At 37.9% G+C, this 17,752-nt stretch overlaps 1 protein-coding gene across 4 annotated transcripts in view; it reads right to left on the bottom strand.

Moving 5' to 3' along the window:
- Window positions 1-539: 539 nt before the first annotated feature.
- Window positions 540-17,752, bottom strand: part of PRRG1 (proline rich and Gla domain 1) — a 184,508-nt gene continuing 167,295 nt past the window's right edge. For all 4 annotated transcript variants that reach the window (XM_081222110.1, XM_081222111.1, XM_081222112.1 and 1 more), the window contains one exon: window positions 540-4,628. In XM_081222110.1, the coding sequence (XP_081078236.1) occupies window positions 4,143-4,628 (486 nt within the window). In that variant the 3' untranslated portion in view covers window positions 540-4,142. The remainder of the gene's footprint in view (window positions 4,629-17,752) is intronic.

Here is a 17,752-nt window from a genome sequence, read left to right as displayed (position 1 = left end):
AATTCTTCCTTGGATATAAGTAAACAGTTTAAATTTTTTTATACCATAAAGCCCAAGTCATATTTACATTTGCTTGGTTAATGACATGGCACATCAGCTTTTAGTCTTGAGGTAACTGCACTTAGGGAGATGCCCTGTGGTCACATATGTTTGTATCCTTTGCTTTCCTTTCTCATTTTCTCCTGTCAAATGCAAGCTATTCTGCTAAGGAGGAAAAACCCAGCTCCTTTGTATCTGCAGACAACACTAGTCCCAGTAATTTACAAACCACACTATAGCAGGGAACTCAGTGTATCCCTTTGGAGCAAGTGTTCCCATTTTGTATCATTCCAGCATCATTCACAACTAGTACAGATGGTTCTTTCTTATGCTGAGAACAGCCTGAAGTTTTCACCAGGTAATTTTTGATTTCTTTACTGACCAATATTCCCTAAATTCATAAGAAAAAATGTAATAATTTTACCATGTTAAAAACATCACAATAAGAGCTTGTTTATCACCTAACCATAATATAGTTAACACATGGCAGAAGAAATTGCTTGGGTTTAAAAATAGCTTTATTTAGCATACCAAAAACACAGAAACATAAGAAAAACCTTACCTAGAATAAACATAAAAATAGTTAAATACCATAATTTAATGTAAACCAAGTGTTTAAAAATGTGTAATATTATAAAATACATGCTATTTACACAGAACCAAGTTAAAGCTACCTCCACAGTTATCCTCTCAGATCATCAATCTTGAAGTCATCAGTAACAGTGAATCAAACACAGCATCTGTATTTGTACTGGTCAATAGGAAAACAAGAAATCATTTAATTTACTTTCAACAGATAACAGTTCATTGTAACATTCAAAGCAGGGAGGCAGAAAAGTGCCAGTTCTAGGATTCCAGACACAAGCAGTGCATGTGGAGGCCTGGAAACGGGTCCACTGGAAGACCCGGAAGCTCATTCTTTCATTTAAATGCACATTGGTTGATTCAATTTAGTTACTGCTTAAGGAAGGTACTAAATATATCTGTAAAAATAAACCTTTATTAAAAATAATCAAAGGTGAATGTAATAGTCAGGTAAGAAAGGCCAAAGCATAAAAAATATATGTTATTCCAGATAAGCCCCTTTAATTATAACAAATGTTAAGAAACGCAGTTTATAAAACCAGATGGGGTAGCAAAAGGGTTTCTAAAAATGTCAAACCCAAACCAATATCAAACAAAACAAAGTAACCGAAGAGACTGTTTCTTGAAGAAAGTATTTATTTTGTTTATCTTAAAAATTTACTTATCCTGTCATTATCACCTGAATGCTGCCAGGAGACCTGTGGCTGATGCCAGTTATCACTGTGGAGTAGTGTGGTCTGTGACCAACAGTCTAAAAAGCTGTAGTCATTGATCAGTTTAATCATTTGGCTTTTCCTTCAAGGATCAACATTCATTCTTATACTGAAATTCGGGTATCTCTAAGAGGCAGCATTAAGTCCAATACCAGGAGTTTAGAATGTAAAATAAAATTGCAAGAATACATACTTAGTAATAGAACATCCTGCTTCTTTGTCTAATCCTGTAATTCTCAAACTTTTGGTCTCCAGACCCTTTTATACTCAACATTTGTTGGGGATATGGACACCAAAGAGCTTTTGTTTATGGAGTTTATATGTACCAGTATTTGCCATCTAAGAAAGTAAAACTGAAAAAATTTTTAAGTATTTATTCATTTAAAAAGTAAAAAGTCCATTGCATGCTAACATAAATAACACTTTAAAGAAAATAGTTATGTTTTCTAAAACAAAAAAAAATTCATGGGAAGATGGCTTTTACATTTTTAACTACTTTTTTGAGAGAGAGAGAGTGGAAAGACAACTAATGTCTTGGTTATTATTATGAGAATACTTTTGATCCCACAGATCCCCTCAAAGGTTCTCAAGGACACCCAGGGGTTCACTGGCCACACTTTGAAAACTGCTGGTTTAATCTAAGGCCTGTTATTAATGACAAAAAAGTCCACACAAAAGGAGCCTTACTTTTGTTTTAAAAATAAACCAAAATACATACCTACACACATGCACACAAATCACTGGCTCAAACACTCCCACTCTCAGCTTTACATAGAAGCCACAGATCACCATGAACTCATGACCAAATTCAAAATAATATTGTCATTTCTGCTGAGACCAGGTTCAAGATTTATTCATTTTTAGTCCATGAAAGCTATAAAACCTATTATCTAAACATAGACATCTTAGTTCCCTTTCCAACATTTGCTTAATCCTGTTTGTGCTGAGCTGGCAGTCGTCATTAGGTAGGCGCAGCATCCGTAGAGACCAGAGAATGACAGGTGTTTAACTAAGAGCCCACACACCCAGATTAGGAACACGTTAGCCATTTATGGAGCCGCCTACTCTACACTTCCTCGCTATGTGAAAACTCAGATACATTTTAGGGAAACGGGGAGAAAATTCTCCCTTCATAGGAGCAATGAGAACGATGCTATGACCTTTCACTTAGAGAGCTCTTCACTTCTTACAAATGACTTTCATGCACACCACCTCATTAGATACTTTTAAAGCCCCAGGAGAAAGGCAGGGCAAAGGATACTATTGCTGTTTCAGAGGGGAGAAATTTGAGGGTCAGATGTGGGTCTTTGCCAAGGTAGCCTGGCAAGTGTATGGCAGAGCGGAATTCGAATTCAGGTCATCTGACTCCTTAGTTCAGGGTCCTCCTTCCTTGGGTTTGGGGGAGTGTGGGTGGGCTGGAGATGGAGGCAGCAGGGTACGACACTTCCAAACCCTGCTCAACACTACGCAGTCATGGGAGTGGCACAGACATTTCCCTGACCGATATAATGAATTTTCCATCAGTGCATGTATAACTTTTATTTTTCCTTTCTGAGCCAGTTTATGTTGGCAGTTTATTCACAGCCTGTTCCCCCTGCTCCAAGGGAAAAGTAAAAATCCTGCAGTTAAAAAAAATCTGATGAAAATACAAAATGAAATAGCAACAATGAGGTCTGTGTGCAGGTATAACTAGATTTATTGTGCACGTGGCACAGCACAGACTTTGCAATCTTCCTCCACCAACTGGAGAACAATATAAAAATCACAGTTCTTAATTTAATGGAAAATTGCCTCCTAATCATCTTGAGACAAAGGCGTCACTCTATATAAAAACATTAAGAAAATAATTTCAGGAATTTTAACTAAATTCTTAGGTGCTTGAAGATTCTGTGGTGGTAGGAGAAGGAGTAAAGGGCAATGAAACAACGAGAAAACAATACTGTGGCCAATGGGCAAAGGAGAAATCTGCATCTGTTCCCTGTCATTAATACGTGTATCTACTTGAGAAATTATTCTTTTGCCAGGAAATCCACTCCATCAAGATGTTAATACAAATAGCATGAGACATGGAAAGATACTGAGCAAATACTGTTTAATTTTTGTGGGGGAGGCAGTCAATAACAGCAACAAAAATCCCTCCTATGAAACCAGCCAAATGCCACTAAGGACCCATGATTTTCTTGCTGTCCACTGAAATAAGCAAGGTATTGTTTATTGTGCCTTCCTTCTCTGTTGCCTTCTGAGATGTTCCTAAAGTCAAGATTGACTGCTTGCATTTTTCTTTCCTTTTAAGGTAGTTGAAGAAGGTTAACAAAAGCCTGTAAGAATTAGAAAACATGCTAAGTTCATCTTATTTTCAAAATTCAACAGCATGTTGCTACCTGTTACACAACTTGTTGGTGCCTTCTCCCCCACCCCGGTTTTGGTGAGTAATGTTCTAACTTTACAGGTGATTTAGATAGATGTTAATGACTTTTTAAGACAGTTGCCCGTACACTGGGCTGATGTACAAACACATATATGTACATATATACATAAACATATATACGTACACACATGTACATCTCCTCACATGAAGACCTCCACTAGTATTTTTCCCTCTTAACATATTTCCATTAGCAAAAATGAGCATGGATAATGAATTTATAGTAGGAAACAAAACTAATGAAAATCAAATCAGAGGATGTGAAGTGGTATGCTGTCAGAATCCAATAAGTCAAATGCACATTTATGTAGTGGTAAAGTGCTAGAAAGTTCTTTCATTAGTATTTTAAAAATGATTATAATAAAAAGAAGTGTGCAGTTTCATTTGATGGTGGTGACCACAGGCACCATAGCAATGGCACTGGCTGAGTTGGAGTTGATGATGTCCTCATACTCCGGGGGTGGATCTAAATGAGGTTCTGTTTCACTCCTCCGCAGGTTCACCTGACCAGTGGCTTCCTCATAGGTCGGTGGGGGATCGCAATTGGACAGGCGAGTGGAGACGGAATCTGAGCGCCCAACTACATATTCCAGAAAGCCTGGCGACAATCCGCTGCTATCAAAAACTTCATCTGGTGGTGGAGGCGGAGTGATAATATTGAGGTTCTGAGGGAAAGGAATATGGCCTTCAGTCACCGTCTGTCGGCGAGTTTTGTTTCTTAGGAAGCATCTCCAGATTAGGAAAATGACAAGGAGGATAATGAAGAGGCCAAAGATTAATGGAAAGGTAAGGTAAAACTGAAACCAGTCACTTCCTCTGTTACTCTCTCCTTGTTGTGCTTTTGTGTAAGTGTTCCAAAACTCCTTCTGAAAATACAAGACGAAATGAATTGAAAATCAGTGTACTCAAAAGATAGGAGATAGATAGCAAATGAACACATATCTGGGTTCTATTAACATGACGAAAACAAAACCCAAAACCAGACTCGCTGGTTCAGATGACCTACAGCCTATATTTTCCCTGACAAGAAATTACAAATCATGGTGCTCACTCTGGATCCTCCCCTAATATGGTCAGTCAGAACCAAAAGTCTTTAAGACTTGGTGTTATTTGTATTTTCAGTTATGACATATTACAAGGGGAAAAAAAGCATAAGGAATTTTCCTTTTTCCAAATATACCACATAATCTTCCCTTTAAAATCTAAGTTAAATACCATTTTCCATGTCCAATTACGAGCTTCTCATTCACGGATCCCATCATCATTGTGCTATTTCTGGCTGTTCAAATGCTTCACAGATGAATGCCTTGTTTTCTAATGGTTCTGTTTGGGATCCTCTTCTACCAGATATTCCTCCCCAGCCCCAAAGTACACAGCTCTAATGCATCTAAGGTAAGTCCCTAGCATATAAACATTGAATAAGTAGTAGTGATTATAATGAATTCTTGTATATCATAATCAAGCCTCTGCTTCAAACTGACTGATTAATCTATATCCCAAACCTTGGTACAAACACCACCCCCAATGCTATAGACTTTGTTTTCAAGGCTTAAACTTAGCCAATAATAGCTTTTTTTTAAAAAAACAATATTTGCAGGCACTACAGGTCACTGATACTATTTAAATATCTGGCAGAAAGTAAGACGGTGGGCATTATAAAGCTGCTTGTTTTATAGTACTATATTTTATTACTCATAAAGGCTTTGACTGTGTATAACAAATGACCTACAGTCATCAATGTTCCACCCCTGAACTCAATCTCCTATAAGGTACATTATTATTACAATATTCTGTGATTCTAAGATAAAATTTCAATATGCTATAAGAAATATGGTATTTACTAAAGGCTATGTACAGATGAAAATACACAAGGTGCAATATTAAAACAAGCCAAGGTTAGAGACAGTATAATCCCAAATCATACAGCATTTATTTTAGGACAATACCCCAAACTTGAAATTATATTTTTATTCGTGAAACAATCACTTGATAATCACAGGTTGAAAACTCATGAAACACAGATACATGAAGCTTTTCTTAAACAATAAAACTGTACACTATTAACTTTTTGCATAATTGTTACTTTTAGGATTGCCAACTTTATTACAGAAAATATATATTACATAAAAATTTACTAATGCAGAAACATCTAAAAGAGAAAACCACTCATCTGCAATGAATTACATTGCAAAGATATAATCACTAGTAACATTTTCGGTTTACATCTACTCTTACTTCCAACTCACATTCGAATCCTTACACACATACACATTCTTTAGAAATTTGGAATCAAACTGTACTAAACCACAAGAAACTTTTTAATAATGTACTTACAGAGACCCACCAAGTATCTGATTTGTAGTCGATTTTCTTTACCTATATAGATGAGGATTTCTCCTCTCTTCCTAATCTCTCAGATCATCATCTCCTTCCCCCCGCCCCCGCATTTAATCTTAACCACAAAACACAATAAATATGTGATTTCAGATAATTATCTAATGCTAATCTTAGATAAACACAATAAAATGTGGCTTTTTAATCTTGTCCAGTCACTTTGGGATAATCGAGCATCAATGATGCACATGAAAATGATTCTTTTTTTTCATGCTTGGCTTGTGTGATTCAATTTCTGTAGTTTCTTTGGCATGCTCAGAAATCTACAGACTAGTAAATTTTTTTCCTTTGGGAGAAAAAAACTTTAAAACAAAGTCACACTTTTATTTTCCAGGGTTAAAAATAAAGCTTAGGCAAAAATGGAATTACAACACTGATTTTTACTTTACCTATAGCAACTCAATTCTTAAGCCACACCCAATAATGAAGGTATAATTATCATCCCTACTTGCAGATGAGGAAATGGAGGCTCAGAGATGTTACCAAATTATAAAACCAAGGTCATTTAACACACAAATGTTGGGGCTGGGATTTGAATGCCACAGGCCTGGCGTCAGAGCAAACCAAAAAGCAATCTGCCCTGATGTATAAGGTTTTTTAAACCTGGACACTTTCCTAGAAAATTCAATCTTCTCATCATGTTAAATGTGGAGTTGAAAGCAAGTAACATTGATCTGAATAAAAGGTACTGACAGATTTATTTCTTGGGAAACTAGCCTAACTTTGTCTTTGAGGCAAGAGAATTGGAGAAATAGTCACATGAGATCAAGTAAAATACTACAACTGCCATTCAAACAAATAAACCCAGTTTATGTCTTTCTGAGCTCTTTAGATTATTCTCTATCTATCTTACTGAAAACAGCCAGAACATATTCAGAAAGAGCAAATAAATGATTTCAAGACTTGGTAAAAAACCTTAATCTTTACTGCAGAAGGTATTCATATGGATTAAGACTTGCCCACCAGGTGAGTGCCAAGCAGCCTGCTTTATGAAGAAGGTATGATTGATCTCCAATGTGAGGTAACACAGGTTTTGTTGTTACTGATGCTTGTTTTGTTTTGTTCCTTCTTTCCATGATGGCTTTTACTTTTGTCATTTCTTAACCCTGGGTCTGGATCTTTCAGATTACATGTAAGGATCAAATTTAACTTGCATGGAAAATAATTTATAACTAAGTGTAATATAATAATGATATATTACAATGTGATATTATAACTAATAAAAATATTATAATATAAAAGACTTGGTAAAACAGTGCTTTAAAGAGAATGAAAATTTGTTTAATGAAGAAAAAATTTTAATGAAAAAGATGAAAGGGATTCAGTAGTTTTAGATAAGGCTAAAATTACACAGATAATAAATGTAATCTGAAGGGACCAGACAGGTCTGACAATCATTTCAGATATGGAAAAACCCTTGCATCCCTGGGATAAATCCCACTTGATGGTGGTGTATGATCCTTTTAATGTATTGTTGGATTCAGTTTGCCAGTATTTTGTTGAGGATTTTTGCATCTATGTTCATCAGTGACACTAGCCTGTAATTTTCTTTTTTTGTAGGATCTTTGTCTGGTTTTGGAATCAGGGTGATGGTGGCCTCATAGAATGAATTTGGGAGTGTTCCTTCCTCTGCAATTTTTGGGAAGAGTTGGAGAAGGGTAGGTGTTAACTCTTCTCTAAATGTTTGATAGAATTTGACTGTGAAGCCATCTGGTCCTGGACTTTTGTTTCTTGGGAGTTTTTAAATCACAGTTTCAATTTCAGTACTTACGATTGGTCTGTTCATATTTTCTACTTCTTCCTGGTCCAGTCATGGGAGATTGTGCCTTTTAAAGAATCTGTCCATCTTATTGGCATAGAGTTGCTTGTAGTAATCTTTCATGATCCTTTGTGGCATGTGCTGTAACTTCTCCTTTTTCATTTCTAATTTTATTGATTTGAGCCCTCTCCCTTTTTTTCTTGATGAATCTGGCTAAAGGTTTATCTTCTCAAAGAACCAGTTTTAGTTTCATTGATCTTTTCTTCATCTCTATTTCATTTATTTCTACTCTGATCTTTATGATTTCTTTCCTTCTACTATGGGTTTTGTTTCTTCTTTCTCTGTTTGCTTTAGGCATAAGGTTGTTTGAGATTTTTCCTGTTTCCTGAGGTAAGATTGTATTGCTATAAACTTCTCTCTTAGAACTGCTTTTGCTGCGTCTCATAGGTTTTGGATTGTCATGCTTTCATTTTCATTTGTCTCTAGGTATTGATTTCTTAAGTGATCCATTGGTTATTTAGTAGCATATTTTTTAGCCTCCATGTGCTTGTGTTTTTTTTACACATTTTTCCTTGTAGTTGATTTCTAATCTCATAGCATTGTGGTTGGAAAAGATGCTTGATATTATTTCAATTTTCTTAATTTTAAACTGAGGTTTGCTTTGTGGCCCAGCATGTGACCTATTCTGGAGAATGTTCCATGTGCATTTGAGAAGAATGTGTATTCTGCTGCTTTTGGATGGAATGCTCTATAAGTTTCAATTAAGTCCATCTGGTCTAGTGTGTCATTTAAGGCCTGTGTTTGCTTATTGATTTTCTATCTGGATGATGTCTATTGATGAAAGTGGGGTGTTAAAGTCCCCCACTACTATTGTGTTACTGGTGATTTCCCCTTTTATGGCTGTTAGCATTTGCCTTATATATTGAGGTACTCCTATGTTGGATGCATATGTATTTACGTGTTCTGTCTTCTTCTTGGATTGATCCCTTGATCATTATGTGGTGTCCGTCCTTCCTTGTCTCTTTAACATTCTTTAAAGTCTATTTTGTCTGATATGAGTATTGCTACTGCAGCTGTCTTTTGATTTCCATTTGCATGGAATACCTTTTTCCATCCCCTCACTTTCAGTCTGTATGTGTCCCTAGGTCTGAAGTGGGTCTCTTGTAGACAGCATATATATGGGTCTTGTTTTTGGATCCATTCAGCTAGTCTGTGTCTTTTGGTTGGAGCATTTAGTCCTTTTTTACATTTAAGGCAATTATTGATATGTATGTTCTTATTGCCATTTTGTTTTGGATTTTGTGGTGAAGGTCTCTTTTCTTCCCTTCCTCTTTTGGTCTGTCCTCTTGTGATTTGTTGACTATCTATCTTCAGTGTTGTGTTAGGATTCCTTTTTCTTTTTTTGTGTGTATCTATCTATTGTACATTTTTGGTTTGTGGTTCCCATGAGGTTTTGATATAGCAGTCTATATATAAATAAGATTGTTTTAAAAGTTACTGGTCTTTAATTTCAAATGCATTTCCAATATCCTGCATTTGTACTCTCCTCTTCTCATGATTGCTGGTTGTGATATCATATTTGTGTGTTTGAGAGACAACCAAGAGCTAGCGCAGGGTTGAATGATAAGGTTCATCTCCTACATGAGGCCACTCCTTCAAGACTGAGAGAGGTGGTTGATTCATCTACTATATAGAAACCAATACAAAGAGTCAAGGAAAATGAAGAAACAGAGGAATATGTTGCAAATGAAACAAGATAAAAACCTCAGAAAAAACTCCTTAATGAAACAGGTAAGTGACTTAGTTATCTGATAAAGAGTTCAAAATAAATAATGGTCATAAAGATGTTGCTGTACTCAGGAACATCAGGTAAGGAATGGATAAACTCAGTGATAACTTTAAAAGGAAGTCACAGAGCTGAAGGATACAATAACTGTACTGAAGAATACACTAGTGGGGTTCAACAGCAGACTAGATGAAGCAAAAAAGGTCAGTGAACTCAAAGACAGGGCAGTGGAACTCACCCAGTCAGAGCAGCAAAAAGAAAAAAAGAATGAAGATGATAGCTTAAGGGACTGTGGGGACATCAAGCTGACTTAACATTCACATTTTAGGGAGGTGCCAGGAGGAGGAAAGAGAGAGAAAGGGATGGAAAGATATTTTGAAGAAATAATGGCTCAAACTTCCCTAACCTGGGGAAGGAAACAGACATCCAGATTGGGAAGCCTAGGGAGTTCCAAACTAACAAGATGAACCCAAAGAGACACACACCAAGACACATTATATTGATAAAAGTTAAGGAGAGACTTTTAAAAGCAGCAAGAGAAAAACAATTTGTAACATACAAGGGAACCCCGGTAAGACCAGCAGTAGGTATTTTAGCCGAAATGCTGCAGGCCAGAAGGGAGTGGCATGATATAGTCAAAGTGCTGAAAGAAAAACTTCCAACCAAGAATCATCTAAGTATTGATAGTTAGACAGAAAGAGTTTACTGGACAAGCAAAAGGTAAAGGAGTTCATCATCAGCCTTACAGGACATGTTAAAGGAATTTTTCTTTAAGCTGAAAAAAGGCACTAATTAGTAACAAGAAAGCATATGAAAGGATAAATCTCACTGGTAAATATATAGTAAAATGGTGGATTAAAGCTAGTATGAATGTTAAAGGACAAAAGTAGTAAAAAATAACGACAGACAGACATTATAGTTGACCCTTGAACAATACAGGGGTTAAGTGTGCTGACCCTCCACCCACTTGAAAATTTGCATATACCAGTTCCACATCTGTGGAGTCAACCAACTGTACATTGTGTAGTACTATAGTATATATTTAGTGAAAACAAATCCATGTGTAAGTAAGTGGACCTGGGCAGTTCAAACCCATGTTATTCAAGGGTCAACAGTATGTAAGGGATATAGAAGATAAAGAGATGTAAAATGTGATATGAGAAGCATAATGTGGAGGGGGGAGGAGTAAGAATGTAGAACTTCAGAATGTGTTCAAAGTTAAAATATAGACTGTTAAGTTGTTATAAGTTGCTATATGTAAGCCTCATGGTAGACACACAAGATAAAGCAAAAGAAATCTAAGCGTACTACTAAAGAAAATCATCAAATCACAAAGGAAAAGAACAGAAGAAATGAATAGAGAACTATAAAACGGTAAGAAAACAATTAACAAAACAGCAATAAGTATATACCTATAATTCATTACTTTAAATGTAAACGGACTAAAGTCTGTAATCAAAAGACAGAGTGGCTGCATGCATTAAAAAAAAAGACCTATCTATATGCTGCCTTCAAGAGACTCACCTTGCATGTAAGGACACACAGACTGAAAGTGAAGGGATGGAAAAAGATACTCCATGCAAATAGGAACCAAAAGAAAGCTGGGGTAGCTATACTTACACCAGACAAAATAGACTTTAAAACACACACTGTAATAAGAGAGAAAGAAGGGCGTTACATAAAGGGGTCAGTCCAACAGGAGTATATACCATTTGTAAATATTTATGCACCCAACATCGGAGCATGTCAATGTATAAAGCCAAGATTAACCGCCCTAAAGGGAGAAATAGCAGTACAATGATAGTAGGGGACTTTTATACCTCACTTTCATCAATGGATAGGTCAACCAGACAGAACATCAATAAGGAAACATCAGCCTTAAATGATACATTAGAACAGATGGACTTGAGAGATCATTCCATCCAAAAGCAACAGAATACACATTCTTGTTAAGTGCACATATAATTTCTTCCAGAATAGTTCATATGTTAGGCCACAAAACAAACCTTAATATATTAAGAAGACTGAAAGCTGCTATCAAGCATCTTTTCCAACCACAGTGGGATGAAACTAGAAGTCCGTTACAAGAAGAAAACTGGAAAATTCAGAAATATGTCGAGATTAAACAACATGTGAACAACCAATGGGTCAATGAAGAAATCAAAGAGAAAAAAAATTCCTGGGACAAATGAAATGGTAATAAAACATACCAAAACGTATGGGATGCAGCAAAAGCAGTTCTAAAGGGAAGTTCATTGTAATAAATTCCTACATCAAGAAACAAAAATTGTAAACAACCTAATTAATTTTATACCTCAGTGAACTAGAAAAAAGGAAAAAGTAAGGCCAAAGTTAGTAGAAGGAAGGAAATAACAAAGATCAGAGTGGAAATATATGAAATAGGGACTAAAAAAGACAATAGAAAAATCAGTGAAACTGAGAGCTGGTTCTTTGAAAAACTAATAAAGTTGACAAGCCTTTAGACTCACCAAGAAAAAGGGAGGACTAAAATAAAATCAGAAATGAAACAGGACACATAACAACTGATACCACAGAAACACAAAGTATGTAAGAGACTACTATGAACAATTACCTGCCAACAAATTTGACAACCTAGAAGAAATGGATAAATTCCTAGAAACATACAAACACCAAGACAGGATCATAAAGAAAGAAAATCTGAACAGACCAATTACTAGTAATTAAATTAGAGATGATTAAACCAGAGATTATTAAACAAAAAACCTCCCAGCAAAAGACAAGGACCAGACAGTTTCACTGGTGAAGTATACAACACATTCAAAGAAGAGTTAGTACCAATTCTTCTCAAAGGCTTCCAAAAAAAAGGAGAGGGAACACTTTCAAACTCATTTTACAAGGTGAGCATAACCCTGACTCCAAAACCAGACAAGGATGCTACAAGAAAAGAAAGTTACAGGCCAATATCCCTGATGAACACAGATGCAAAAATCCTCAACAAAATACGAGCAAACTGATTTCAACAATATATGAAAAGGATCACACACCATGATCTAACCAACTCAGGTGGGTGACCCCATCTGAGAAAGGGCACTGCTTACCTGAGGTCTGTTGAGCTGCTATGTGCTTTCACATACTGCCTCTGTTGCATGTTGCTTGTGTATCATGGCTGCTATAATAACTCAACAATATACCCAGAGCAGTGTAATCAAGGGCATATGGTCTAATAAGGTGGTTAGGCCACTAATTGTAGAGGCTTTAATAGACTATGAATGTGTGTGAGGGTACTCCATACCTCAAGGCCAAGGAGAACTTAGGAAGGTGGACTGGATCACCAGGCTATTGTCACTGACCAAGGAGAGGCTCTAGGTTAAAGGCAGGATGAAAGGATTCCTATAGGTAAGGAAGATAGGAGACTTCTTCTTGTGAAAATTGAGTTGGTGGGTCATGCTTGAACTGTGAGCCTTAACCCAGAACAGTGAAATAGCCTCCTGACAGGAAACTGATGGCAACACAAAAGGGAAAATACAACAGAGGCCCACAGTCTCTGTGTCACTACTTCACTCACTACTGTTGCTCTTCACCTCCCAGACCTGATGAGATAATCATCCCTGCCATCATGTTGCTAAACAATTAATGGACAAATATTTATAAATGTCCTGTCCTGAACACCTGGTGCCAGCAGCTCCTAACAAGTCTAAGGAGGTGTACTAGCTCCTTGATAAATGTAAAACCCCATGGAAGCTTCCAGGGCATTACTCAGTGCCAGCATACCAACACGCCAAGATTGTGGTATTATGCTCCAGAGGCTTTTCCCAAAGACCTTGTGCATATCATGCTAGTGGAGGCACACCCTGGAAAGGAAAGCAGCTGCCCACAAAAAGGGCTCACAGTGATGTCATTCAGAATTTTCCAATAATAATACTTAAGACTGAGGCAATAGGAAAAAATCAAGAAGTACAACAGAAACAGATCAGAAACTATACCTTAACTAAATTCAAACCTTTCTTAAAGATTTTATGCAGCAGGAAGAAGGGGAAGCTAACTGGCCATTGCAGGTTTTTGTGTTTTTGGGGGGGAACAAGCTCTGAATTGTTACTCATGGCTGCCAAAACGTGTTAACTGGTTGGTATCCCTGAAGATCCTAAAATCTATAACCTGCTCCTCTCCTCTATGATACCACAGATCCCGAGCCCCTCAGCTTTCCCCTGAATGAGGCAGAATGGAGAAACATGCCTCATGAGACATTCCTGCCACCAAAAGAAAAGCTGACGAGATTATCGGGGCCTCTAATGAGGAGGAGGAGGGAAAAGGGAAGGCAAAGGTTCCTAGAGCCACTGATACCTGTACCAGGGCCGTCCCTCTCCTTACTTGGATATTTATTGCCTAGCACCATCCCCATCCTTCCACCACAGTGATCACTGCTAAGCATCACAGTGAATGGAAAACATTAAGACAAGAACCATCTCCTGCTGCACAAAATTGGCACAGTCCAATGGGTTGATGGTTTCCATGACCAGAGTGACCCAAATGACCCCTTCTTCATTTCCAACCCTGAATGGGCCCCCTTTGACCCTGAGTCCAGAGAATTCTTTTTACAGGGTGCATCCCCCTAATTACTGGGGGGGGGGTGCCACTACCTTTTATTGGGATTCCTGAAATGATCCAAAGGGCACTAAAACTCCTAGGAGAAAACTTACAATCTTTCTCTGTCCCTTGAAGATGTAAATCTTAGCTCCTGGGGAGATTATATTTCAAAGACATGGTAAGTAAAACAGTGCTCATAATCACCTAAGACAAGAAAAAGGGGGGGGGATGCTTTTAATAATGCAACTGCCTTAAAAGCTCCATTGCACAAAATCTACTCCATAGCCTCCATAATATTACTTGTCAGGGACAAATACAAATCTTTAAAGTCTTCTCCGAAAATATTAGTAAAAAGCTTTAGCCACTGGAGCAGGTTAATCCTAACTTGTTCCATCTGCCGGACACAATTTGGATTCAATCATTATTTATACACAAGTGAGTTTTGTATTGTTGTATCTTATTCATGGCTAAAATTTGGAATGGAAGCTATAAGGTCTCTGTGGGTCTATGTATGTCTTTGGATGCATGTTATGTATATGTGACCTTTTTTCTACCTCTGGGTTGTACTGCCAAAATTAATTTGTTTAAAAAAAGCTCTATAACATCACCTCACACTGGTCAGAATGACCATCAAAAATCGTACAAACAGAAAAGACGAACCAAGATGGCAGAGTAGGACGTGCTCTCACTCCCTATTGTGAGAACGCCAGAGTCATGGCTAGCTGCTGGACAATCATCAACAGGAGGACACTGGAGCCCACCAGAAAGGGTACCCCCACATCCAAAGACAAAGGAGAAGCCACAATGAGATGGTAGGAGGGGTGCAATCACAGTAAAATCAAATCCCATAACTGCTGGGTGGGTGACTCACAGACTGGAGAACACTTATACCACAGAAGTCCACCCACTGGAGTGAAGGTTCTGAGCCCCACGTCACGCTTCACAACCTGAGGGTCCGGCAACAGGAGGAGGAATTTCTAGAGAATCAGATGTTGAAGCCTAGTGGGATTTGATTGCAGGACTTTGACAGGACTGGGGGAAACAGAGACTCCACTCTTGGAGGGCACACACAAAGTAATGTGCGCATTGGGACCCAGGGGAAGGAGCAGTGACCCCAGGGGGGTACTGAGCCAGACCTACCTGCTAGTGTTGGAGGGTCTCCTGCAGAGGCAGGGGGTGGCTGTGGCTCACCATGGGGACAAGGACACCAGCAGCAGAAGTTCTGCTAAGTACTCCTTGGCATGAGCCCCTCCCAGAGTCTGTCATTGGCCCCACCAAAGAGCCCAGGTAGGCTCCAGTGTTGGCTTGCCTCAGGCCAAACAACCAACAGGGAGGGAACCCAGCCCCACCCATCAGCAGTCAAGTGGATTAAAGTTTTACTGAGCTCTGCCCACCAAACCAACAGTCAGCTCTACCCACAACCAGTCCCTCCCATCAGGAAACTTACACAAGCCGCTTAGATAGCCTCATCCACCAGAGGGCAGAAAGCAGAAGCAAGAAGAACTACAATCCTGCAGCCTGTGGAACAAAAACCACATTCACAGAAAGATAGACAAGATGAAAAGGCAGAGGACTATGTACCAGATGAAAGAACAAGATAAAACCCCAGAAAAACAACTAAATGAAGTGGAGATAGGCCACCTTCCAGAAAAAGAATTCAGAACAATGAGAGTGAAGATGATCCCGGACCTTGGAAAAAGAACAGAAGCAAAGATCGGTGTAACAAAGACCTACAAGAATTAAAGAACAAACAGAGATGAACAACAATACAATAACTGAAATGAAAACTACACTAGAAGGAATCAATAGCAGAATAACTGAGGCAGAAGAACGGATAAGTGACCTGGAAGACAGAATGGTGGAATTCACTGCTGTGGAACAGACTAAAGAAAAAGGAAGGAAAAGAAATGAAGACAGCCTAAGAGACCTCTGGGACAACATTAAATGCAACAACATTCGCATTATAGGGGTCCCTGAAGGAGAAGAGAGAGAGAAAGGACCAGAGAAAATATTCGCAGAGATTATAGTCGAAAACTTCCCTAAAATGGGAAAGGAAATAGCCATCCAAGTCCAGGAAGCACAGCAAGTCCCATACAGGATAAACCCAAGGTGAAACACACCGAGACACAGTAATCAAATTGGCAAAAATTAAAGACAAAGAATAATTATTGAAAGCAGCAAGGGAAAATGACAAATAACATACAAGGGAACTCCCATAAGGTTAACAGCTGATTTCTCAGCAGAAACTCTACAAGCCAGAAGGGAGTGGCAGGACATATTTAAAGTGATGAAAGGGAAGAACCTACAACCAAGATTACTCTACCCAGCAAGGATCTCATTCAGATTCGATGGAGAAATCAAAAGCTTTACAGACAAGCAAAACCTAAGAGAATTCAGCACCGCCAAACCACCTCTACAACAAATGCCAAAGGAACTTCTCTTAAGTGGGAAACACAAGAGAAGGAAAGGACCTACAAAAACAAACCCAAAACAATTAAGAAAATGGTCATAGGAACATACATAGTGATAATTACCTTAAATGTTAATGGATTAAATGCTCCAACCAAAAGACACAGGCTCGCTGAATGGATACAAAAACAAGACCCATATATATGCCGTCTACAAGAGACCCACTTCAGACCTAGGGACACATACAGACTGAAAGTGAGGGGATGGAAAAAGATATTCCATGCAAATGGAAATCAAAAGAAAGCTGGAGTAGTACTCATATCAGATAAAATAGACTTTAAGGAGTGTTACAAGAGACAAGGAAAGACACCACATAATGATCAAGGGATCAATCCAAGAAGAAGATATAACAATTGTAAATATTTATGCACTCAACATAGGAGTACCTCAATACATAAGGCAACTGCTAACAGCTATAAAAGAGGAAATCGACAGTAACACAATAATAGTGGCAGACTTTAACACCTCACTTACACCAATGGACAGATCATCCAAAATAAAAAAAAAAATAAGGAAACAGAAGCTTTAAATGACACAATAGACCAGATACATTTAATTGCTATTTATAGGACATTCCATCCCAGAACAGCAGATTACACTTTCTTCTCAAGTGCGCACAGAACATTCTTCAGGATAGGTCACATCTTGGGTCACAAATCAAGCCTCAGTAAATTTAAGAAAACTGAAATCATATCAAGCATCTTTTCTGACCACAATGCTATGCGATAAGAAATGAATTACAGGGAAAAAAATGTAAAAAACACAAAACACATGGAGGCTAAACAGTCTGTTACTAGATAACCAACAGATCACTGAAGAAATTAAAGGGGAAATGAAAAAATACCTAGAGACAAATGACAATGAAAACATGATGATCCAAAACCTATGGGATGCAGCAAAAGCAGTTCTAAGAGGGAAGTTTATAGCTATACAAGCCTACCTCAAGAAACAAGAAAAATCTCAAACAATCTAACCTTACACCTAGAGGAACTAGAGAAAGAACAACAAACAAAACC

This window comes from Mesoplodon bidens (assembly GCF_964165515.1).
Source record: "Mesoplodon bidens genome assembly, chromosome: X".
Lineage (NCBI taxonomy): Eukaryota > Metazoa > Chordata > Mammalia > Artiodactyla > Ziphiidae > Mesoplodon > Mesoplodon bidens.
The sequence above is the reverse complement of the archived record's forward strand: the minus strand, read 5'-3'. Positions and strand labels throughout refer to the sequence as shown.